This window comes from Cinclus cinclus, chromosome 4 (genome assembly GCF_963662255.1).
Source record: "Cinclus cinclus chromosome 4, bCinCin1.1, whole genome shotgun sequence".
Taxonomy (NCBI): Eukaryota; Metazoa; Chordata; class Aves; order Passeriformes; family Cinclidae; genus Cinclus; species Cinclus cinclus.
Genome location: NC_085049.1, coordinates 48547336 through 48572813, shown reverse-complemented (window position 1 = coordinate 48572813; position 25478 = coordinate 48547336). Strand labels below are relative to the sequence as shown.

At 36.2% G+C, this 25478-nt stretch overlaps 1 protein-coding gene across 2 annotated transcripts in view; it reads right to left on the bottom strand.

Moving 5' to 3' along the window:
- NAV3 (neuron navigator 3) overlaps window positions 1-25478 on the bottom strand; it is a 247066-nt gene that overhangs the window by 76080 nt on the left and 145508 nt on the right. For both annotated transcript variants that reach the window (XM_062492048.1, XM_062492049.1), the window contains exon 12: window positions 22651-22770. In XM_062492048.1, coding sequence (XP_062348032.1) covers window positions 22651-22770 — 120 coding nt within the window. The remainder of the gene's footprint in view (window positions 1-22650; window positions 22771-25478) is intronic.

The following is a 25478-nucleotide window of genomic DNA, read 5'->3' as shown; positions in this document are numbered from 1 at the left end:
ACAGCCAGACAAAGGGCACTACAGACAGCAGCACAGGGCCTGCAGCAAAATCCCTCCCATACAATTCCAGCAGATAAATAAAGTTGTCTTTACATTAGTCAAGTACTTTGTTTACTTACTTTTCACCTGAAATTGCCCTGTTCTCTCCCATTTAACCTAAAATTCAGATAATTTTTGCTCTCTGGCAGACCACATAAAATTATCAGAAGCAGCGGAAATGTAAGGGCAGAGGGTATTGCAGTAGTGAGAACAGGTTATGGCAGGATGAAAACTCTACTGTAAACTCACCTCTTAAAATCCCCAGCACATACAATATGGACTACTACTGATATGATAGCTCTTCTACAAATAATCCGTGCTTATAACACCTAGCTTTCTTCCTTGTAAGAAGTCCCCATTTCCATACGCAATCCCCCCAAAATTTCATTTTCCAGGAAAGATATAGAATTATTGGCATAAATATACAACATAAAATGTCCTAAAGTGGTTGTGAAGAACTAAAATTTCAGTAATGGGGTTCCTATCTTATACTGTGTAACACTTAGGATTATTGTGCTAAAACATAACAGATAGGACCAACTATGAGAGAAGTAACATTTATTTTGGTATTAAATTTCTAGAAAAATTAATGGTGAGTACCCTTTTCTTTTACAGTAGTGCAGAAGAAAATCCTGCAAAAAGCACCACTCCCTTTTCTTGACCATATTGCTTCAGTAGCTGCAAAGGCAAAAGGGCAGCAGTATCACAGAGGGAATTTTTCAATTGCCTTGCTATTTTTGCGGCTTTTTCCAAAGGAGTAGAACACCAGAGAGAACAGTCAGAGGACCTCTGACCTTACTTCACGTTTTGCTAACTCACTGCCTTAATAAGGATGGTTGCTCTCTTATCCTTCATTCATATCTCTGATTTTCAACTGGCACCTCTAAATATTTCCATTGCATCTAAGAGAAATCCATGTGAAATCCACATCTTATTCAAGTAATACCCTTCTAATGTTCTGATTGCAAGGCACTTAAATGCAGATGATTGTTAAATAGGTTAAAGATTCATTTTTAACAACAATATGAAAACTGGATGTTGGGGACAATATACGCACACTGTTCAAAAGCCAGGTTTGGGTAGGGTATAGGGTCAAATATAAAAGGCCACGGGGTACTCTGTGTTTAGCAGCAAAGCTCTGCGTGTGGCCTTCCCCTCTCTTGGTATTATTTCTCCTTCCCTGCTGAGGCACCTGATACATGTACTGGCTTAAGCACGCTCTTGCATTTGGCCTCAGATTCATTCTACAGATATCTAGGCGTCAAGCCAAAATGCCACTGTCATTAATGCTGGTGAAGAGTAAAGCTGAGAGTGCCAAAACAAAGTTCAAGTCGGAAGCCAGTTCCAGTCGTTTGCAAACAGACTAGTCTAGCTCTTGACAGGTGCTCCCACATAGAGCTAAGAGAATATGTTTGCTACAGATAATTACAGAAAACATCACAGTATTACTTCTTGTGACAAACAAGAAGACTCTGTTGGATTTTCATGCACTTATTCCAGTTCTTTTATGAAAAATTGTAAATTTACTCCTTCCTCTTCCTATTAAAATATGGGTATGAGTCAGGCATGGTCTATTTGCAGCACAGCAAAGCCCAAAACCAACAAGGCAGTCAGCCCCCACTTTTTTTTGCTGTTACTCTGCTATTAAAAGCATTTGGCAGAGTTGAACATTGCAAGCTGCTGGTTCAGGCCTCTGGTCATTCTCAAATCTGTCAAATGCAATGGCTTACACTTGGGAATGCTTGAGTGTGCATCTTTGGAAAATAGACAAGCTATTAAGTGGTCTCCTGTAGATTGTGCAGCAATTGAGTCCATCTCATTATATCTTGTTTTTCTCTTCCACTATCAAAATAGTCTGTCAGTAGAAGTCACGATATTTATTTGCTAGCAAAAACAATTCTGACATCTACTGATACTTCATTTTCTGTTTATTTGCCCTTTGTCTTATCAAATTCTTCAGCTTAGGTTTTTCTAAAAACTTTTTGGCTTTTTGTTTGTTTATTTTTTATGGTATAAAAACTTTTACCAGAGTTTGTCTGAAGGAAATTTTCACTATTTTATTTATAGTTCAATTGCTTTAAGTAATTTCTTTTAAAATCCTTTACTTGAGACACTCACAAAAGCAGAAGTCTCTTGGGGAAGAAATGAAACAAATGGAGATATAAAACAACTTCAGTAATTTTAAAAAAAACCTGAAAACAATGAAATATATTTAATAAAGCAATGCAAATTTAAACACCTGATCCTAGCTAGCCTTTTTGAAGGAATTAGAAATTCATAAGGATAGTAAAAATGTACATTTTTAATATTAGAGTGAAAATATAAGCCCTTTATGTTCTAAGGTATAAATGATCCCTAAACATCCCTCCCCTAAGATCAGCATTTTCCTAAGATTTTCCTTAGAGAACAGAGGCTGCCTTTGTTATTAAACTGTAACTTAGAGGATTTTCAGCACTTACTTTTAAGTGATACAAAAGACAAGTTTCTTGACATTATGTAACATAATTTTTCTTTATGACATGCAGGATTTAGGTAGAGCTCAACATTCTCAACCACAGATGTCTAAAACTGTAACACTTAAGCAGTTAAGTACACCATTAAATGCCCTGATTTCCCCAGCTATTATGCACCCTTCAGTCTGTTGACAATCTGCCTTAAATTATGGCAAATAATGCATCTAAGCAGGGAAAGCAGAAAGGTCTTCTTTTACTTCTTTGTTTCCATCCATTTCTCCCAAAGATGAGACAGATTAATTTGCCACTTCAAATTAAGTTAGTTTCTTAGCCTCTTTTTACTTTTAAAGTTTGAAGGGGGAGGAGTTGGTTTACTCCTGTGTACTAAGTCTTCCTCTTCTATACACTGATGCTTTTTATTTCTCTGAAATAAATGAACTTTACAAATACTGAAGAAAATTTAATGGCAAACTGCTAAAATGCCCTGCTGCTTGATGCTGCTTGAAAAGATCCTTCCATTTGAAAGTTAATAATTTCTGAGTCAGGTTCTGAATGTATAGTACATCAAACTTGACAGCTTTCCCAAAGAAAGGTCTGATGATTATTTTAGGGAGTAAGAGCTGATGAATATTCATATTCCAAAACTAAACTCACTGGCTTATAGCTCTTCAAACTAGCCATTTGGTTTCCTCTGCCTTTTTTTAATGTGTCCTAGGTGCTTCTTGCTGGGAGACAACTGAGAAGCAGAAACACTAAATTGTATTTTCAAGACCACGTCTTCTCTCTGCAATATTATTAAAATTAGTGGAAATTTGTGACACACATCTTTTGACAGGTTATTCTCCACACAGAAGTTCACTTTTTGGGACTGGGAAGGAACATCTATTGTGATTTGCATATGGTCCCCTAAAAATAAAAAAACCCAACTTTTACATTGCAACATACTGCAGTATAACTTAGAGTATGTAGGGTCAGCAAAAAGCCCCAAAATCTGAACATTCTGAATGGCTGACGATAAAGCATATCATGGATCTGGTGTATGAAAAAAATTCTCCATCTCCCAGATGGAGAAATCCAGTATTGAAAACAATGAGTCCTCTTAAGTGAGACCAGGCCATTAGTTCACCAAATTCAGATAGCAGCCTTCATCTCACTGCAGCTTGGTACCATTAAATGCAAATCAAAAGCTGGCAATCATTTCTTATTTCTTAAAATTCAGGCATCATTTTGCAAACTGCCACTTTCCCATGCACTGCCATTTATATATAATATACTGGGTATGTAGGCTTCAATGTACGGCCTAGTAAGTTCACAACAAGCAGCACTGTGAAAGATAAGCCTTTGAAATGGTGTGACATTTCAGGGTAAACAGCTGAGCCATCGTTTCCTTAGCAAGCCATATTTCATAGCCAAGATTACCTTGTGCAACTGAGAAATTGTCTCCTAAGGCCATGACATGCTACACAGTCCTATGAATCTGTCCAAAACCTACACGCCAATAACTAATCATGTAAAGTCTTAATGAGATCTTCAGTTACTCCCTTACTGAAAGTGGGACACAGACATTATTAGGATGGGACATGAATTCTCAGTGAGACATACTTGAGAGGAGAATACTGTATGCAAGTTCAAAAATAAATTAAACCCAAGAGGAATTATCCATAGCTTAAAAACCTCTGCCAGTAAAAAGAGGTCTTTTATTTCCCCTTGCTCACCCAGCAGCGCTATGCTGGCTCTGTACATTGTATTTGGAAATGACACAAACAAACAGTATTGGGAGGAGAGAGAAGGAAGAACAGTCCCATTGACATGATGGCTTCCTGGCAGTGAAATTAGAAGTAGTGTTGGTAGGGAAAAGCAAAGATAAGTAGGAGAGAACAACCAAATCCTACTTATTTCTGCCAGTGTCTAATTTACCCAAACCCAAAGCTCTCTTTGCAGGCTACGTGTGGCCTCACCTCCCCCAGTGACAACCCTCCTCAGTGGTGACCTTTTCCTGCAGGGCTCAGCAGCACTAATTTACCCTGTCAGCCATCCCAGGAGCCTCTTCTAACCTTAACCCTTGTACAAAAACCTTAGGTATCATGGTAAGCAGAATTAGTAGCTGCTGCCAGAATCAAATCATTAAAGCCAAATGAGTTCATCGACATTGTTGTCACTACAATGAACAACCTAATCTCAACTGCTGTAAAAAATATTGATTAAATGAAAAGATTTTAAAGAAGTAGCTGCAGTTATTTTCAAGAAATTGCCTGCAGAAAAATGTAATCTGGAAACAGCATTCTGGAAAATTTATCTTATGTTGATCTAGGCTGAATTATTTTACCCAACTTCATTCTCACTGTTTTCTAATCAGTTTACTGTGAATTGATCTAATTTAATTTGATATTCGGATACTTGATGGATGAGAATTTCCTTAACCATTGTTCTGCCACTATAGAGAAAATGTTTTCATTATTCTGTTAATATGTCCATTAACTTAGTGATATATTAAGAGCACAATGAATATTAAAAACTTATCCAGTGACAACAATCACTGTGAAATGACATAATTCGCCTGTTTTTTTGTGGTTTATGTGCCAAAAAGAGTTTTGAAATTGCTAAATGTCATTTTGTCTACCATTTTGTCTAGCAAACCATTTATTACAACCTGCTCTGGGGGTTACCATTTAATAGGCAGACCACCTACAGTGTGCACACAGTTATATAACAACACAAAGTGAGTCAGGAGATTCCTCTCCTTGATTAGATAATGAGCTCTTTCTGAGTTCTCATGTACCAGGTCCAGGAGACTCGTTATTTTATAACAGAAAGCAACTATCAGTGAGAGAAAATTACTGAAAGCTTTATAAAATAGCTTTTACCAAAAAAATAAAGCAAATGCAAGGGAGTAGCACTAAAGAAACAATAAATATGCTTGGCATTTTCTCTTTCATTTCACTGTAGCTGTTTGTAAAATATAGCAGGCCTTCTTCACATTGTGAGGATTATGTAAATAATATACACTTAAATTTACTGCATAAAGTGTAAGAATTACTTAACAATGACTCTTGATTCCCTGTGGGTCATATTCCCATTGTGTGGCTCTGCATTTATTTTCTCAAATTAACTAATACTAACTTCCTGCCTTTGAGAATTCACTGAGCATAATTTTAAAGTGTTTCCCTGCTTTTCCTTTCAAAATTCTAAGATGTTTTTTGTCCAGATACATCACATTAAAAAGATATCAAGGAACAATTCTTTCTGACATTGTTACCAAGTGCTAATTGTACCTTTATAATCAACCACTGCCTTGCAGAAAATCAATAAATACTTTATCAAAATGGACATAAACATTACTATCTCATAAAAGCCTTTTTTCTAAAGCACTATTAGTGATATTATGAAATCTATTACTTTACTTTTTTTATCCCCTCAAGATCTTTGTATTATTGACTACTGGGTCTAATATTATTTTGCTTTGCTTTTTTGTCTTTTATGCTCTGACTTCTTTTCTGATAGCTTTCTCACAGATATTCTCTGCAATTGCTTGCCGTCTAGTATTTACTGCTAATTTTTATATTAGTATTTTATGCAACTGCATTTGAGAAAACCTATATAAAAACCCAGCCCAGTGTGAAGAGTCAATTTAATGAGATGCTCTGGGCATAACATAAAATCTTTACTATGGGAAATAGAATATTCAAGTGAGAACAGCCAGATATAATTATTTAGCAACAGTGCTGAATTAGACTCCACAGTGAAACAAAGGGGCTTTCCAATCCAAATCTCTAATTTCACAGCCCCACTATCTCAGTACAAAATACCCTCAATTAATCTTTTCATGAACAGTTATATTCCATCTATTTTAGGAATGCCATTTCAAGGAAGAATTCTGCTGAAAAGGAACAACGCCCAGCATGTCTGAATCATTAAGGAATAACATTAGGTGATGCTTCTGTCTGAATTTGAATAATGGCTGTAAAGCTAACTTTGCAGGAGTTGTTTCAGATACTTTTTCCTAATGGCTCCTCTAAGATGTATGATAGTATCCTCCAGAAATAATACTGAAATGTATTAGTTGAATATGTTCCCTGCACACTGGAGAAACAGGCAACTAAAATCTTTGCCCCAGAATATTTATAATTTCCATAGTGATTAGGAGACAAGAAGATGAGAAAACAGCCAGCATAAGCATAGAAGCACCAGTGGTGACCACATGCAAGAACTGAGCAAAGGAGCAGATGAAGAAGCCAGACAAAAGTTGTTTGCCTAATCAATAACATGAGAAGTAAGGGTGTAAATACCAGATCTATCACAGTTAATAAAAATAATACATCCTTACAGTGCAGAAATAAAGCACGGGTAATACATGGATGTTTTTGAGGAAAAATGGGTGTTTGACTTTTGAAAACTAAACTCTGGAGGATTAAAAGGGCTCATAACCAGGCTACAAAGCCAGCAGACTTAGTACTTCAATTTTTAAGAAAAAGATAGCTCTTTTTCTTCTGTTTCCCCGATTTCAAAATAAGGAAAATGCTCAGCACTGGGATGTTCGGAGTATCAGAGAATGTTTGTACATGTAGATAAAGATACTAAATATTAAATACCAGATACTTCCTAAGACTGATGATGGCAGAGTTATAATAGAATATTTCCTTCCTTTGTAATTTTAACAAAAGGAAAATATCAGCATATGCTGCTTGCTCATTTCTACTTCTTAAATATACAGTAAGAGACAATGTAAATTAGGTCTAGTATACAGCACTGTGCTGCCAAGCAGAAATTGGTAAATAATTAGCAGATCCGAATGACACTGTAAGAGTAAATTTTTAATTATCTAGTTTATCAGACTGGAAGAGCCCAAGTAGCTTCTGGAATCTAACGCATTTTTGTAAAATTCTTTGATGAATAATTTTACTCTAGCTGTAATCACTTGGAGAACATATCTATAATCACCAGGGGAACATTCTCACTGCCTTTTCCTCTCTTTGGCTCATAGTGTCATCATTTATCCGTTACCTTCCTAAGACAAGCCTTATACTTTATCCTTCAAGAGCCAAAAACTATGCTGTGCCATTGCTAACCACTTAAGGTCACAACCTCTCATTTTTTTTAACACCCATCCGTTTTCAGAGTGATATTCAAAGTCAACCAGCTTTAGGCAAAGAGCCAGCACAGACGGTGACAGCATGAAGAGGCAGTGCAGCTTGTGACCACCACTTCTTCCTCCACTAAAACCTGATCCCTCACTGTACGCACACAGAGAGGCACTGACTCATGGGTGTGGACCACGAGCACATGCTCACACCACCTGGACAAGCACCTGCAGGCAGGACCCATGTAGGCATAGATACGATGGTATAAATGTAACGTGCTGGTTGGTGATTTGCGATGATGGGTTTTCTGCAGAATAGGAAAGCAACACCTGGAGTTTGTTCAAATCTTTTGTGACATAGGGGTGGACATGGTAAAGAAAAATGTCACAACTTTGTTTTCTGAAAAGTTGCCTACAACAAAAAAGCATACCCACTTTTCCAGTCAGTCTAGGGAAACAGACCATGTGGATTTACTGTACTGTCACAATTTAAAAACAATAAGTGACATAAGATTAACCCAAGAACTTCAGACCTTTGCTCTGCTTGCCTCTTCAATTATAGCTTACTATTTGTTTTGGGATTTTGGTGTTTATTTTTCAAGATAAAGCAATTCAATCTAAGCAGCTTGAAACAGAGATTACTTAATAAAGATTTAATGATTTCCTCAATATGTTTGCTGTAAGTTGGGGCTGAAATACACCTGTAAGTTTCCAATTTTGTATTACGTGAAAAAGAAAAGATTGGGTTTTGTAATGGCAAACTGAACCCACGTTGTAGTAATTTTCCTGGCTTATCCTCTGATTCTTTTATTAGATCCTCTAATTATTAGAGTCCCAAAGCACCTGCACACAATACAAAGAGTCTGGCTGAAACCCAGAGCATACTCATCCTTTTTCAAAAATTCTATAAAACATATGCTATTTTGTCTGAGAAAGCAAAACAGACTTTGCATTTAAATTATACAAATAGCAATATGCATCCAAAATGTCTGATTGCTTCCACAGCTTAGTTGGAACTTACCAATGTTTAATATTCAAAATTAAATAACTCTTAGGCTTAGAATTTGAATGACTAAGTCTATGACACAACAAACTTCTGCTGAGTAGGTAATGGGACCTCAGGCTATCAGTGTTTATAGCAGTAAATGTTCCAGGCTCACAGTCAGGGAGATAAGGCAAGCTGCTTTAGTAAATCACTGCCAAAAGGCAGCCAATCACCCAGGATCTCACCCCAGCATTCTGAAGCCCTCTCATCACCCATAAATGCCATTTTGAGTTAAAGCTAGAAAAGACAAAAAAATCAAACCTACTGCTTGGCTGCGTACACACAAAAATAACCACAAGCCCAAATGAAAACAAATTTAAAAAAACCTTTTATAAGCTAGAACTTTTGAGGAAGACATAACAGTGATATAGCACATCTCTTTTAGCCTATTAATTACTCCAGTTAGACAACTAAGCTTCAGAGGTTAGTCACTAATGAAGATGGAAGGTGGCCATAAATGGCTTCACTTTATAGGGTGAAAAAATTCCCTACTTAAAAGCTCCCCATTACGATGAAATACTTTCCCCACTACCTATGTTAATAGATGTAATATTCAATTTGAAGAGCATGCTAGCAGGTGACAGATAAAATACAAATATAGCTGCAGACAGCAAAAACATTTAAAATCTGTTGCAATTAATTAAGTCTCTGCCATCTTGGGAAACTTTGTCCTCCTCTCACACTCCAGGCTTCTTGGCTATCATGTTTGTTACCACCCACCTTGCAAAGCTGAAATAATTCTTTGGATGTTCCACATAGCATCAGTATGTCAAAGAATTATTTTCCAAACTGAACACTGACAACAGCCTTTTGCAGTTCTTCCTCATTCCTGACTACTGTTTCTGTCTCCCAAAGTGCAGCCAGTGTCTATTAAGTTTACTCTGATGTTAAAAGAGATTGAAAGATAAGCTGGAAGAGGACAGAGGTATTGAAAATTGGTACACTGGAAAAAAAACCTGAGACTACAGAACCAATCTGGAAAACAAATGGCAATCATCTTATAAATGTAACTGAACAGAAAAAGCAGGTTCTCATATTTACTGCAGTGACAGAGAGGGACAGAAAAAATAATAACATTTCAGAATGGACCCATTGGTGAGCTACAGTCTCATCATCAAAAACACTGTGGCAATAAATTTGAGAGGGGAACATTATGGAAAGGCCTATAGCTAATTGCTGAGTAACTAATAGAACCAAATACCTATTAAAATGGAGAATCAGAGTCTATTTTGAATTACTGTCTATTCTAGAAAGGTGTAACTAGAGGAAAGAGCTTGGTATATTTTTCTTTGGCTAAACAAACAAGCAAACCAAACCAACACATGTTGAGTATAAGAATGGAAGTAGCTGGAAATGTGAAAAAACCCCCAACCCATAGAACACTACTACTGGAATATAAGAAAGCTGGTCAGACTTAAAAGACACCCCAGGAGGTATAATGGAATTCAATACTGCTTCAAAAGGAAAAATGCAAGGAAAAAGAAATGACCAAATTGAGTTAAAAGTGCGAAGGTCAGAGAAGTCCTTTCTTGTAAAGATAAAATGGGGAGGAAACCAATTAGTAATATGGCCTCAGACAAGTCTTGCAGGCCAGAGATAACGCCAGAGAAGAAGCATCGTGAAGTAATGCTACCCAAATGGGAATACAGAAGGCTTTTATAAAAGTATCAGAAGAAAAAACTAGCACTAGGAAGAGAAACCCATTAAGGAAGGAGGTTTAACTTTAAATTATCAGTGACTCAGAAAAAACTGAGGTAGCTGCTTACTTAAAAAAAAAAAAAATCTATCTCCAACAAGAAAAATTAAAACTCTGCCAGAAGTTTGTTCTCAAGAAATCCTTGCTTTACCAGTGACAATTAAAAAAAAAAAAAAATCTAAGACTTCTCTTGGAATTTACAGAAAAATAGCACATGTAAGAGCTTCATAGAGAAACATCATAATACTAGCTTTCAGGAAATGCATGAATGATTGTATATGTAGTTGTCCAACAAATTATTTTTCTTTCTGCCAACACAAAAATGAAAATATACTGGAAACCAAAAAAGTACTTCCCTTGTTTAGCTAATGGAAAATTAAAGCAACCTGAGTATCAAAGACAATTCATGTATAAAGACTGCAACTTGCTACACAACACACCTTCAATTATGTATTTTTTCTTAATTGTTGCTGCCATACACTTTTATAGACCCTCTTATATTAGCTTTGTGAGATCTTACTCTGATTAGAATATGAAGCTGGCTGATTCCTAGGGCTTGCACGAAGCCCTGATGGACACACAGCTCTTATTACAAACTGGAGCTAAATATGAATCCAAAAACTTCGAAACTGTAGCATGAAGAAAAACGAACAGTATTTTTTTATGTTACTATATTACTCTGAAGTACTATTATGATAAATGTTTTTCCATTCCTGACACAATAAGCAGTGATTTATTGAGATTTAATACAGTCCTCCTCATGTAATTTATTTGAATTTTACATACTCAGCTACTGCAGTTTAAATTCCCTGTTCCATCCCAACTGCACACAGAATATATTGAAGCCTGCAGGCCACGTCTGGATTTTCACAATCTGGGGATAGCTGGCAATTAATGAAATGCTTTTTGTAATTGAGAGCATCCAAAATGGCTCTTCATTGATCATTTGGCTACACATAGCAACTGGCAAGTGCTGAGGCATGAAGCTTAGGGAACCACACCACCAGCGTGGAGCTCTCAGGCCCCTCTGAACCACCAGCAGCATTTCAGGGATGCTTAGCTCTCTCTGCACCTGGACAACACCCTCTGCAACAAAAGGCCAATCATGTTTCTCTGAAAGAAGTCAAAGCATGCAGGCTAAAGCCAAGCACAAAATAAATACTTTGGGTTTTTTTATTCAACAGCCTATAAAATGATTTGAGAACATCCCAGGTGAGCTGAATGATGATATTGCAGGGTCTAATGTTGCTGGCATACTAACCAGAGCAGAAGGGCAGGCACACAGGCACGCACACTGTGCTTGTCATGCAGCAAACACGGTTCAGAACAGCAGTCTCCTCAGTACCCTTTTGATATCCTTTACGCACAGTTTCAGCAGTCTCTTTGGAGGACCTTGAGGTGTCAGGAGATGTATGATAATTCTGCTTTGATACATAATTAGCAAAACAGTTTGCATCATCTTCATGATGAAGTCCCTTCCCTGCTGTCTCTGGAAGCTTCCTGCTCCTGGTTTAGCCCAGCCAGCAGATCACTTTCTGACTGCCCTTTTAACATATTCTCATCTTGAAGAACTGCTCAGGAAAGTAATAAATCACTCAGGTGATCTGTAAAGAGTATTTAGAGTGTGCTGATAAAAAGGTTTTTGGGAAGCTCTGAATGGCAAATACAGGATTATATGTAGGGTATGCACTGGAGAGGAAGTGTAGGAGCTTCTTCATCTTTTTTTCACTGGGATTGAGTAGTAAAATACATATAATGAAAGTTAGGCTGTTTAAATACATTAGAGACCCACAATATTCTCACCAGACTGTTCCCCATCTTCTAAATCATAGCTGTTCAACATAATGGGGTTTATTTTCCTATCAGAAATAGAAAAACGGAAGAAGAGTAACATCCATGTCTCACTGAGTTTCCTTAAATAGATATGGCTTTCTATGACATGTACATTAATCCACAAATTTCTCTTGAGGAAATTCTCCAGGGTCAAATGAAAAGAGAATGCAATTTGCTAAATCTACAGCTTAAGCATTCAGCTCTTGAATCTAATCATGTGCCATTCAGAAAGACCTGACAACATGTTTGGCATAATTTCTACATTATGGCATGCTTCTGCAAACAATATTTTGGAAAAACATTCAAAAGTGAAATAGAAGACAATCAACTGGGAAAGAGTCAGTTTTTTAAAGTTCACTCAGAAGCAATTCTGTTTGCCTAAAAGATGAATAGTGAACATGTTAAGATTTAACACTGTCCTCTGAAAATCTATTTTTATTTATAGCTTTTCAACCTCCATAATGTAAGTCATTCTGAAATTATTAGCTACTTACAATTATTATTTTTTTTACTCAAAAGGCTCTTATTTGTTTGCCTAAATTTTCCTAGCATTTCTTTTTAGACAGTACTTATTTCTTGATAACCCAGCTCAGGTTTTCAAATAAAAATCATATAAAACCAGGTATGAGATACTTAAGTTGGATTAGTCTTAGGATTTATCTTGGGCTTTTATCCCAGCTTCTTCTTGCAAAACACAAATTAAATACAAGGAACAAAATCCACAAAGCTGCTACTCAGACACAAGAAGGTGTTTTTTCAGAAACTGGTAGCAGAAATAGGAGAAATTCCTTGTAGCTTTAAGACAGAAAATACCACATTATTCAGTTCTCCCTTGTAGCAGTCATGGCTAGTAAAGGAAAGGAGCTCTTGTCAAGGAAATAGTTACAGCTACCTCAATAAGTGTTAGTCAAACCCACTGCAGACTGAGGACCAAAATTACACGTGGCATTGCTGACCAGCTACCTTCAATATTTACTGCCTTTGTGCTGACTTGGACCAAATAGCTCCACTAAGTCCAAGAACCTGACAAACCACCACCAAGGCCTCAATCCAAAATTAATAAACCATTTTTCATAAATTTTCTGTGATGTAGGCTGTTCTTACTGCCCACCCTGGAAAGCTGCAGAAATTGATTCAGAGTTACTGGGGCTCACTCAACAATTCAGTGACTTGCTATAATGATATATATACAAACCCAGTCATCTTAAAGTTTCCAACATTTCCAATCCAATAGATGCATCTCAAAAGAAAATACATTAATAATTTTATTGAAAATAAGCTGCTTAGGGAAAGCTGTTGAAAATCTAGTTAGGATATTAAGTTTCAAAATTTACCTGGAAGACTCTAAATTATCATTGTCAACATCTATTACTTTTAATACATAAAATATTTTTTCCTACATGATTTTGCATTGAGTTTATCCACTTGATATTAATCCATTTCTGAGGAATATGGCTGGTATCATTAATTTAAATGATTAGAAAGAAAGATGTACAAACAAAGGGATCATAAATTTCTTTCTGTACTGAACAAAGGAAAAAAATGTGCAAAATAAAGCAAGTTATTTATTATGCATCAGAAGGTTTGGGTCATAAGTGGCACACTGAGTCAAGTCTCTTCATGAAGGGGAATGATATTAATTCAAAGAAGAAAAAGAATAATTCTTCAGCCTTAAAAAATCATGCTGATTTCTCTTTCAATAACTTTGATGTACAAAGACTCCATTTTAGGTAAATCATTCTAAAAACCCTTGAAAGATAATTCCTTCCACTAAGCTACTATCCCTGAGTGACAGGCTGTCCCTTCACTGCAATGCTCTACTAGAATTTATTTTATTTAAAAGAAAAAAATTAGCTTTTTTTTTAATTCTTCAAAACAGTTATATTTCATCTTAATATAAGCCAAAAGCTAGATGTCTAGCAGTGTTCCTAGTACAGTCAAGAGATAAGGGCTTCCAGATAGTGATTCTTGAGTCATTAAGATTGTACACCATTGCTGATCTCTGCCTTCTCAGAAAGCATTACATGTCCTCCAGTCACCCTAGATGCACACCATTATAAAATTTTGTCTACTTTAGTATTTAAATCATTAACTAAATGTCTTTCTTAGAGAAAGATTAGGCTCGATTTAAAAAAAAAAAATAAAGTACCTTTATTCTTCATATCTTGTTCCTTATGTTCATAATGATATTGAAATTTTGTGTGCATTTCTAGTTTGAATCAAAAAAAGTTCTGCTTTTATGTCCTGGCAATCAGTATGAACCTGTTCACTGATAAACTCTCAGAAGACATGAAATACATAACTTAGTGTTTTCTGACTCTGTAGATTTTTTTTGTTTGTTTGTTTTTCAGAAACTGGTTGAAATCCTATCCATTTGAAATTCCCTAATTTCACTTTTAAATCAGTATACCTAGTGTCTGATTGAAAACTGTTGGGTATTTAAACATAAAAGACTCTAGTTTATATCAATAAGATTTGTTTCTAGATAAAACACTTTGAGGAATGATGGGAACCTATTCTAACAGTTATTGCACTTCCCATAGCAGTGCAATTATTTCCAACACTGCACATATATTTAAACTGCAATAAAGCAATTTTTGCATCTATGAATTTACATTCACAGCAGTTGATAGGGTTAGCAGCCATTTTACATTCTATTCTGCAGTATGAAACGTACTAGAGTGTAATGTATTCAAAAAGAATAAAAAGGAAAATCTAGCACATCAGAAATTAAAGCTAATGCATATAGGTAAGAGATTATAAATTTATTTATTACGGTAAATTTAATTAGGTAAATCTGGTTTTAAAATCTCCTTCAAATAATGTATTTTAGCTTATTTTAGATTATTCAGACCACTAAGAAGGTTTGAATTATAAGTATATTGTATCCTTTTGCAAAAAAAACTTCTGTAGAACTCATTGAGGGCTCCACTCTTTAAATTTACACATCTGATCCTGCTTAAATTGTTATGACAATCTTTTTTTTTACAAAGGAAATCTTTGAAGATTTAATATTTTAACAATTAGATACAGATGAGATTAATTCTGTAACCTCAAAAGAAAACAAGCTCCTAGCATATTGCTGCTCCAAACATTTCTCTGTGTGGAGCTGAAGTTGTCACAAGTGGCTCAGGAGGGGCAGGAAGCCTCCACAACAGTACTTGGAGAATAAGATTGATGAGAGAGACTTGTCTTTTTCTCTCTCCACCAAAAGAAGACTCAGAGGTGACATGATTAAGATTTATAAATAAAATGTTGATATAAACAAATGGAGGGATTTCCCCCCCCCAAAAGATATTATTAACACATGCTGTGCTCTGCAGCAGGCAAGGCATCCTATGCACTGGCTGGCAGGTTGTCAGCCACGTGGTGTTCTTCCCAGCTTTCCCTTCATGCTCTCTCCCTTTGAACACAATCTTTTGCCAGTCTACAGTGTTCAAAGTCTATTTCTCTGTCAAAGAAAAATAAAAGGCTTCCATGTTTTTAAACCTGCATAGCTTTAGAGACATCCTTCTTTAATTTTATTTAATCACAGATAACCCATGACCAGTTTCTATCTGGATTCCAGCTATCTTTAACCACTAATGATAAAGTTACCTTGTAATGCAATTTCAATTCCAAAATGAACACCACTGCTTTCCTGAAGGCCCAGGACAGAGTAGCACTGTTTTGCTCCAAGAGCAGCACATCGTAAAGGAAAGAGTCAAAACCTTTCAATTTTCCTCTTGTGCACTGTAATCAGCTCTACAGCATGAGCAGCAAACTGCACTCACACTTTAGATATTTAGTTTAACTTAAATTTATTATTCCTCTCACTTAACTATTTTTTCCACCTGTCAACTAGGAGAAAGTGCAGGTGTACAAAACAATAGTTCATTTAACCCCTTTCTCATAACATCTCATGAGTGTAAAATGTCCATCATGATGGGGATCTCCATTTCTACGCATTTCTCATTGTTCTAGAGGTCTGCTGAAGTTGCCAAATTCATATTTTATTTGAAGTAAACTTACAAATCCAAGGCAAAGGATTTTTATAGTGTTAAAAATTAATTTCTTTCCATGAAAGGGTTAACTGGAATGTTCTTATAATTCATATGTTTCATTTGACAAGCATGCAAATACCTCAGTCTGGAATGAAACTACTATCAAAAACAGTTCTTTAAAAAATTACTTAACCAAGAAAGAAGTATGTCTCAGGCAATTTAGAACAAAAGACAGCTTAGCAATCATGAGCTGCTTTATCTCCAATAATAGATCATCAAAACCCATATTTTTATATCCAGTTTTATGAGGCTTCTGTCTAAAATATTGCATGCTTGTTAATGTTAGAACTGTAGTATTACAAATTTCAATATAAATTTTTTAAAAAATAGCCATGCAGGAGAATAAAATGACAATAAGGTTTCCTCCAGCCATCAAATGAATCAAGACATTTTAAAGAAATTAATTTGTTTCTTGACTTCAGGACTCAAGTAGGAATCACATGGGAAACTTAAGTTCTTGAATTTTATATTTGAGCCTGGGGTATTTTCGTTAATGATTAAAATCACACTATCTGTGTTTTATTCTAACACAAAGAGGCAGTCTTTGCTGGTAGCAATGAAGCACAGTGGTGGACCAAAATGTTGCTGCTACTGAAACTGTAAGCTGAGTCTGGGAAAGCTTTTATTAAATAGGTTGATACTCTCTTCAGAAGTAGATTGGAATCAAAATAAACCATCTACATTTTGCCTAAAGTATTAGAAATCTATTAATAAAAGATAAAGTCATGCCTCACTTTAAATAATTTTAAAGTATTACACCAAATTTTGAAATAAGCAAAAATGCTAACAGACTGCATGTCATTAATATCTAGCTCTACATCATCCACTTTTAAAAAGTACATTTACAAGAATGTTACACATGTCATCTGTAAAGAGCCAGCCTTTGCTTCAATGAACCTACAGCAAACTATATGCTCAGCTCATTTCGCATGGCATGAGAATGTACTTGTCTTGCATACCTGCAAAATTTTAAGTACTTATTTCTAATAATTCCTTTTTAATCTAAACTGATATTAGTTGTCCCTCTTTATTCCACTTAATAAAAAATTTTAAAACAGAAAAATATATTTGTCATTTGCAGCCTGGTCTTGTTTTAAGGCGAACATCTGCCATTCACATTTGCCTTTTCTGAGTGTGATTTTCTTTTGTAAGCTGGGTGCAAAAAAAAGTGTCTGCGGACATGATGTTGCAGGATCATGACAGTTTAACATACTAATGACAGCATGCTAACAATGCAGTTTGTTTGTGTCACTAATATTAATACAGTATCTGAACCTAAAACCACACAGCTGGTATATGTTTCCATGTTTTGGTTTGTGGTTCTATGGGCAATTACACTAGATGCTTAAAGCAAGTAAGGAAGAGTGAACTTCACAAAATTAGATCGAAGTCCAGTTGCTTTGCCTATTTTGTTTTGTCCAAATCCTGACTTTTAAAAGCATGAGCAGAAACAAATTATGCTAATTCAAATAACATTCTTTCTCAATTAATAATGCTGTACAAAATTGTATTACTGAAAAATTTATTTCTCATTATGCTTTCAGAAATAAGGAATTCATCCTCTAAGAATTCTGAATACTTAACAACACAATGAGCCAAAACTCCAGGAGTGCTCCCTTTGACACAATTATTCTGTCCTTCATGCATAGATACACACATATTTATGGTTTAGGTACTTAAATTTAGCATCCATACTTTCCAGAAACAATAAAAGCCAAGATACACATTGAAATAGATACTTCTAACTAGTAATTTTTTTGATAGCCCAGCAGATGCCAAGATGAGGAAAGATTTACACCAGAGACTATGAAAATGCAGGATCATTTGAGAATAATAAAAAAGTAAATGGTGGGAAATGTTATCAGCAACAGCTGTGAAAAGAAATTAGAGAAGATTAAAAGTATAGAAGAGAACAGTAATAGTAAAAACAGTTTAAAATTTAAATTGCTTCACAAGAGAGATTCTATAATTATGACTTCTATAGGTATTTGGATAGTAACTGCAAAAACACTGAGGTATAGGTAGTCAAAATTTTTCCAATATCTTCAGAACTTACTAATACTATAAAACCACAACCACTGAATCTGAATCACACATCTGATAATTATAGCAGATCACACAACTATATGAGCCATGCTGACTTTAAGGTCTACAATGACTTTTTTAGATTGTGAACAGAGTAACAGTCACAGGCACACTGAGTGGTGGAGCTAGGTGCAAAGACATTGGAAGCCCTCACACAGTGAAGTTTTACCCAAGAATGCCTTAGACAGCAAGAAGAAGGTATATCTGTTTCTGTGTTTTATTAATTATTATTTAATACCTGTGGGATGAATATTTGTATTTATTGCCATAGACATAGGTACCCAGTTGGCAGACAAAGGAAAGGGTAGAGGGCTGAACGTGTGCACACAGTGAATAGTTCAATACTGTGGCATATACATTTCCTTTTCCATAGGAAATCCTGCTCTGCAACCAGAAGCAACAAACTGAACAGGTCATAGTTGCAACTTGGCAGAAAAATGGTCACATCAGTACCAAATTGCAGAGACACATAGCAGAAAACACAGTATTAGTACAGTGATGAAACTCATATCACACAGAATCACCTAGATAGAAAGGCAAAATATAAAGTATGCCCCTCCATTCAGCAACATCCAACTGGGGTAAATTGAAATTTCTGTTGTCATTTGGAATGTGCTTCTAGAACTGTACAGTATGAGAACAAGCATTGTATTTTATTTGGATTCAAGTTACTGCTCATCATGTCTCAGCCTTTTCTGATTCAACCAACCCTATGAAACAGAGCTCCTAGTTCAATGCCTATTGAACTCCGGAAAAGTTCCCCTTTCAAAAGCACGGTATTCTAACTCAAGGCTCATCTACTCAGACAAATACCAGAAGAATACTTCTAGTCCTATATACAGGAAGTTAGCTAATAAACTACAGGCAAAAACTGGAATGATTGTACTATAATTAATAATGTATTATGGTGATTATGGTTTGGCTGAGAACAAACAGGCCAGCCTGAGCTATTCTGACACAACTGCCAAATCTTCTGCACATGTGGCAGATGGTGGAAGCATTTGGGAGACTCCTTTTGCATAAGAGCTCTGTACTACAGGGGCTCAGATTCAACACAACAGCGAAGTAGCTGAGGTGGGTCATAACAGAAGCACATTAAGCAGCATAAACTTTAAAGCTTTGGGTTTCATCCAAATAAAAGGTGAAAAAGAAAGAACATTTCATTCAAGGGATGTCAAGGGGAAAGTGGTTGTGCAACCTATGTACAACCTATATTAATTTTATGACAAATAAATAAATTCTGCAGGTATAGGGAGTGGAAGAACAATGTTTGAACTCAGTACAACTATATTCCCTTCAAACAGGGCTTATTTTAAACTTCCTCAACAGTTTTCAAGAACATTACAGGGTGCTCTGGAAACATTACAACTTACATTGCAACAAACCTTACTCTTCTGAAGAACATAATTAATTTTGTGTGCTTACATCTAATCTCTTTCGGCTCATCTGACTTTCAACAAGACTTTGAACTCCAAGAATGTTCCTCAAATACTCCCTCTCTAAGTCCCAGGAGGCAAATGCTGGAGCTTAGAGGACATAGACAACAATAAATGAAATGTAATATAATACCACTGAGAACTCTCTTAGCCATATCACGTTATATCCGCTGCAGAAAATCCATCTTCCTCTCTGATTAATTTCTTATGGAAAATGAAGCAATGAAAATTGGAAAAGGCATTTATTTAAAAAACCAACCAACCAAACAGTGAAATTAAAAAAACAAAAAACAACAAAACAAACAAAAACCTGCAAAAAATCCCCCAAAGAAAACATCCCCTGAAACAACTGTTGACATCTGATGCTGCCAGTGTAGTTTCAGCCTTTACAATTCCTTTCCCAGAACAAGCAAGTTTCCTGTACTACTTTCTTCACCAATGTGCTTTATAGAGCAGTATGCAAGCAACACTCAAGCCCTGCTTTATGTTGACTTCGTGAATTTAACTTTTATGAAGTTGTTCAAAGAATAATTTAATGTTATGGGGATGAGCTCTCTTGGGCTGGGTTTCCAACATAGATATCCTTCAATTCTTTGCTTTTTGGCAAGACGTGGAAATACAGGTGCTATCTGAGCAATTCAGTGTCATCACACTGGTGACCTGCTTGTCCTTTTACATGATCCAGGAAATGAGAATCAGTCTGAAAGTATAAATTTACCAGAAACAGCATTACTCTTTAGAGATATCAGCCCACATCTCTAAAGAATATTGTACTGCCAGCTCACAAAGAGAAAAAGTGTTGTAATATAACCGGAAGCTACAACTTCAGTCATCAGAGAAAAACCAGGTCGAGTTTTCATGAACATAGGATTGCTGTCAGCAGAAGTTGCTGCCTCTAGTAATGGATAAAATACCAAAACTTCTCTCCTGCTTATTAATGTAAATCAGATATTTGCAGCATATAATTTATTTTCTGCCTGAAAAGAGATGTCAGCAGAGTCCTTTACAAAAGAAAGGTAAGGGCAGATCATGCCAATTATGAAAAGGGTTTATAGTAGCGATACCACAGTAAAAATGCATATGTCCTTCACATGTATCTATGTGAAAGGATGACAGTGAGGAAAATAATCCTCTTTCACAGAATTTCATCACCCCAGTGGTGATGCATATCTTGAAGCTGTGACACAAACCCCATTTTTTGTTCAGGATAGACAAAAAAAGTTGTAAAAGGATATGTGAGATCAGATGAAATCTTAGGTACCCACGTCGTTGTGAAGGACTGAAACTTACCCTTCCAAAGTCTCAGCAATTTTTATTGCTTTTTTCACTAACTTCACATCATAAATGTGGCACTCATTCTTGAAGATCAACATAAACAACTTTGTTCTACCTATCATAGGGATTTTTTTGCAACCTATTTTGTTTAGTTTTTTTTTTTTTTCTTCTGCAGGGGAAATCTGCCTGGTTTGAAACTTAGGTGCGAATATCACATGGTGGGAAGAGCTCTAATAACTTCAATCCCAAGGGAAAAAATAGAGACATATGAAAATGTGGGCACTAGTGACATTTGCTAATTACATGACTGCCAGCCTCTAAATTTTCCACTCTCCCTCTCACTTTGAGCATAAGGTTCCTGTTCTCACATACAGAGCGCCACAAAAGTCCCTCCTGCCCACATCTCATTTCTCATTTTCTCCTTCTGTTACTGCCTGAGTTCTATCCAAATTATTTTCTTAAACACCTACTGTACACTTTTTCTGGTCTTTGCATCGTGTAAATGCTTGCATTAAAAAGAACCTATCTGTGTTCATTTGTATTTCTATCTAAAACAGGGTTTTTCTGCAAGGTCAATTAACGCTCTGATGTCAGCTAAAGCAACCTTCTTTTTTAAGTAACTGGTTTCCTGGATGAAAATTTCATCCTTTGTCCTGATGCATTGCTTGCACTCTTTGACCAGTGCAGACTATTCCTGACTTATGTCACAGGCATATTTTCATTAGAAAACAGGAAAAGTATAAATTATACCATACCTACGTAAATATCCTAGAACTTCTTCAAATAATTTGCCAGGTTTATAAAACCAGAACCACTCCATGAACCTTTCCCTCCCTTTGTGTTTCAATACTTCCTTTTTTTTTGCAAAAGAAACTTGATTTTAAAATAAGCGCATTCAAATAGACCCCATCACATTTTAGACTGCCAAATTTCACAGCTGTTCTTTATCTCTATGATGGTCTGACCAAAACCTCAGAGCTGACAGCTCCAAGTTCTGCAAAGGCTGGTTTATGAATTTTTATTTCTCAGATGTGGATACAAGCCACCAATAAGAATCTACTTGAAGCGTAAGGAAAGGAAATAGACATACTAGTGGGAGCACGTTTTTATGCTCATGCCCATATGTAAGGGCAGGATGGAGTTGTTTGTTTTTTCACACTGTATAAACAATAGGATAGAACCCCAATTCTCACTTCTCACTACTTGCCGGCACTGCCTTCTTCTGATACTTGCAAAGGGCAGAACAGGTGGACAAAACCACAGTTCTAGTTCCAGACAAATCTAAATGCTTGTTTTGAACCATGTCACCAAGTACAGACAAGCTGTCTGCTGCCTAGAGACCATGTCCCTTTTCCCCTTTGCTCATCAACTAATAAGGCAACCTGTAAAAATCATGTCCCATTTCAGAAGTTTTAAGATTTCAAATAAGGTCTGGGCTTCTCAATATTGTCTCTTACATCTACAACAAAACGTTCTTTCTGAGCCTCCTTCCCATGAGAGAAGTTTGCTTTTTTCTCCCACTTATTGTGGTATTTGTTATTTTGGGTGCTCAGAAAGCTCATAGCCTCAGCAGCTTGCTTCCCATTCCTTATGCGATATTTTAGCAAGTATGAAGGATGCAAAATATTTATAGAGCTGGTAGGTTTTTGCTTAGCAAAGCACTGTTACCTGTCAGCATCCACAGTCACGTCATGAACCCCTCTCTGGATGACATCTCGAGAGGCAGCAAGGTCTGGTATTCGGTTCAGACTTCTTGTATATAGGTTGAGTCCTCCATCTGTCATGTACCTGAAAATAAATTTGTGGTCAATCAGTGGGAAATGCAGCCATCTGGCAACATTTTTCACTCTAAAGTTAACGGTCTGTGAAATTCAAATATTTAAGGTGCACGTTGTCTTATTAGATGGTAGACTTATGCTAAACACTTCCACTTCATGTGCCCAGCACAGGGAGATTGGGTATCTGCCTGCCTGTTTTCTGGGATCATTTGCTTTTTTCTGTTTAGTTGCTTTTTACAGGCCAACCTCTTTTGCTGAAGCAGTTTTAGGCTGAAGCCCTCAAGTATGTTCAAAAGCACATTTTAAATACTGTGGTTTAACCAAGACATAACACCAGGTGCAAGAAACATCACTCCATGTAACAAAAAAAACAAAGATACAAACAAACAAAAAAAAAAAACAAACAAGGAAAAAAAACAAAACAAAAAACCCCAAAAAACAAAAAAGCAAACAACAAACAAACAAAAAAATTAGTAGGATTTGTCCAAAGAGTAAAAACATATTAGGAAACCAAATTCATAGTCCCTGTTGGGATTCAATTATCCAGATATGGAAGAGATATCCACTGAAGACCTTACAATGATATTTAAGAATATTTTATAATGTGTGCTTCTTTTACTTAATTCTCACCACTTCACATTATAATGAATGTCTAATGAATGAAATAGTGAGTCTAGTACTGTTTACTCACTAGAGAATCATTAAAAGTTTATGAATTTTAAGTATCAACAATAATTTCTGGACTGTCTACCTACAGTTCGGTTGTCTCTCTGAGAGGTCTTGGCACTTACAATGGAGCAGCATCACAAGCATGTCTTATCCCCCAAAACCTCTCCATTATATTCCCAAAGGACTTTTTTGTTAAACAGTCTTCCCTCTTAGGCTCTTTTTCTTTCCTTTCTGTAGTTCTTGATAACTTCAATGTACCAACAAAGTTAGCATAAATTTATTTTCAAAAGACTATGCACATGTATGGCAGTGAACATAGCAGCACACATATTCAGAAAAAAAAATTAATTCTGCACCTCACTGAACCTGATCAAAATAAAATACAGACTTACTGAAATAGGTATAGTCCCAACATTAGGATGACAGCTAAAGTGATCTCCCAGAGTTTACTCACAACTCAATCTTTAACACAAGCTCTCCTTGAGCTATATCTCCTTAGACCTTTCAGTCTAAGCGTGTGTGCAAGCAAACACACAGACACTCACTTCAGTAACTGTGCACAATCCCAGGCACCAACCAAGGGGTGCGTGCACACACATTGCTGCTGCTCCAGCTGTTTTATTGGCCCTCTCCCTGTGGTTCCTCCTGGAAGCAGATTTAATTGAAATCATCTGTGACAGAGACCTGAGGGCCAATTCAGCAGTCTGGGAGCACCTGCCTCTGCATCCATCCATGTGGTTTGGGGTGGCTGAACAGATGCAGGCCTTGAGAGCAAAGCTGCAGTAGTAGAGCTGCGTTGTAGTTCAGTTTGAGAGGGCATCAGGTCCCAGGTGGCAATATGGATGAAAACCTCAAGTGCATTAAAACACAAAGGGTTCCTTTGATTATTTTCAACAGAACTCTGAGGCATTTAATGCATGAGAAGATTTGGCTGTCAATTTGGCAAAATATTTCTGAAACCTTAGTATCTGATAGGACTTTGGAAAATTAAGCTTCACATTTGTTTTCAAAGGTAAGTTAACAGTCGCCTTTACATACTATATTCATCTCTTTATTAAAAACAAAATTCAGATTTTTTTGACAGATTATTTATCTAGCCTTGAATTATCCACTAGATTCCACAGCTCTAGAACTGCATATTGAATTTAGCTGTGGCTTGAATGCAATCCAGACTATATGCATTTTCTTTCCTGTGTAAGTAAGGAGAGACTTAACAAGTGCAATAGGCCTTCCTCGCACTAATTTCTAATTACTGCTGCATTCTTTTCCCCAAGTGTTTAAAGTAATTAAACTGATAGTGGAAGAGGCACAGACGAGATAAGAGTTTACATGCCTTAGTGAATCCTGAAATTTCAGAGCTTATCGACTTATTTTTAACGATTACCACACCTAAAAATGTTAACCAAGCACAGAGCAACTTACCGAGTTATCCTTATTACAGATGCAAAGAAAAGTCATGTAAGATGACTATATTCATCCTTTAAAGTGATAAACTAATTAATACAACTCATGAGGCACTGCAAAGGATTACTTTAAAAAAAAATTTAATAAAACCATGCATCTGTCAAAAGCAGCATTTATATTTCCTTTATGATAAGGGATCCTCAGACATTAAAGTATCATATTTTCCATACGTATTGGGTCTTTTCTAGCACATACAAATATGGCATCCTATGTGACAATCATTAATGATGTGTTGTGGACAATGTTGTCAGCAGTGCTCCATACACAGATCACTGAAAATGTAGACCAGGGAGATACAGGGATATGCTTTCTTTAAAATGATGCTTTCTCTAGAGATCTATCTTTGGTTGCTGCTTGAGATGAGACACTACTCTAGAGAGAGCTTTGATCACAGACTTAGACTTGCCTTTAGGAATGTATCATACTCAATTTCATCATCCACTATTGTCTAATCATAGCTATACTTGAAACTAAGAGATTAGATTGACAGCAAGAATTCTAAAATTATAGTGAGTGAAGCAGCGTGGTGTGACATGACCAGGTACTCTACGGCACTTCTATTCAACATAGTGTTACACCAGTCAG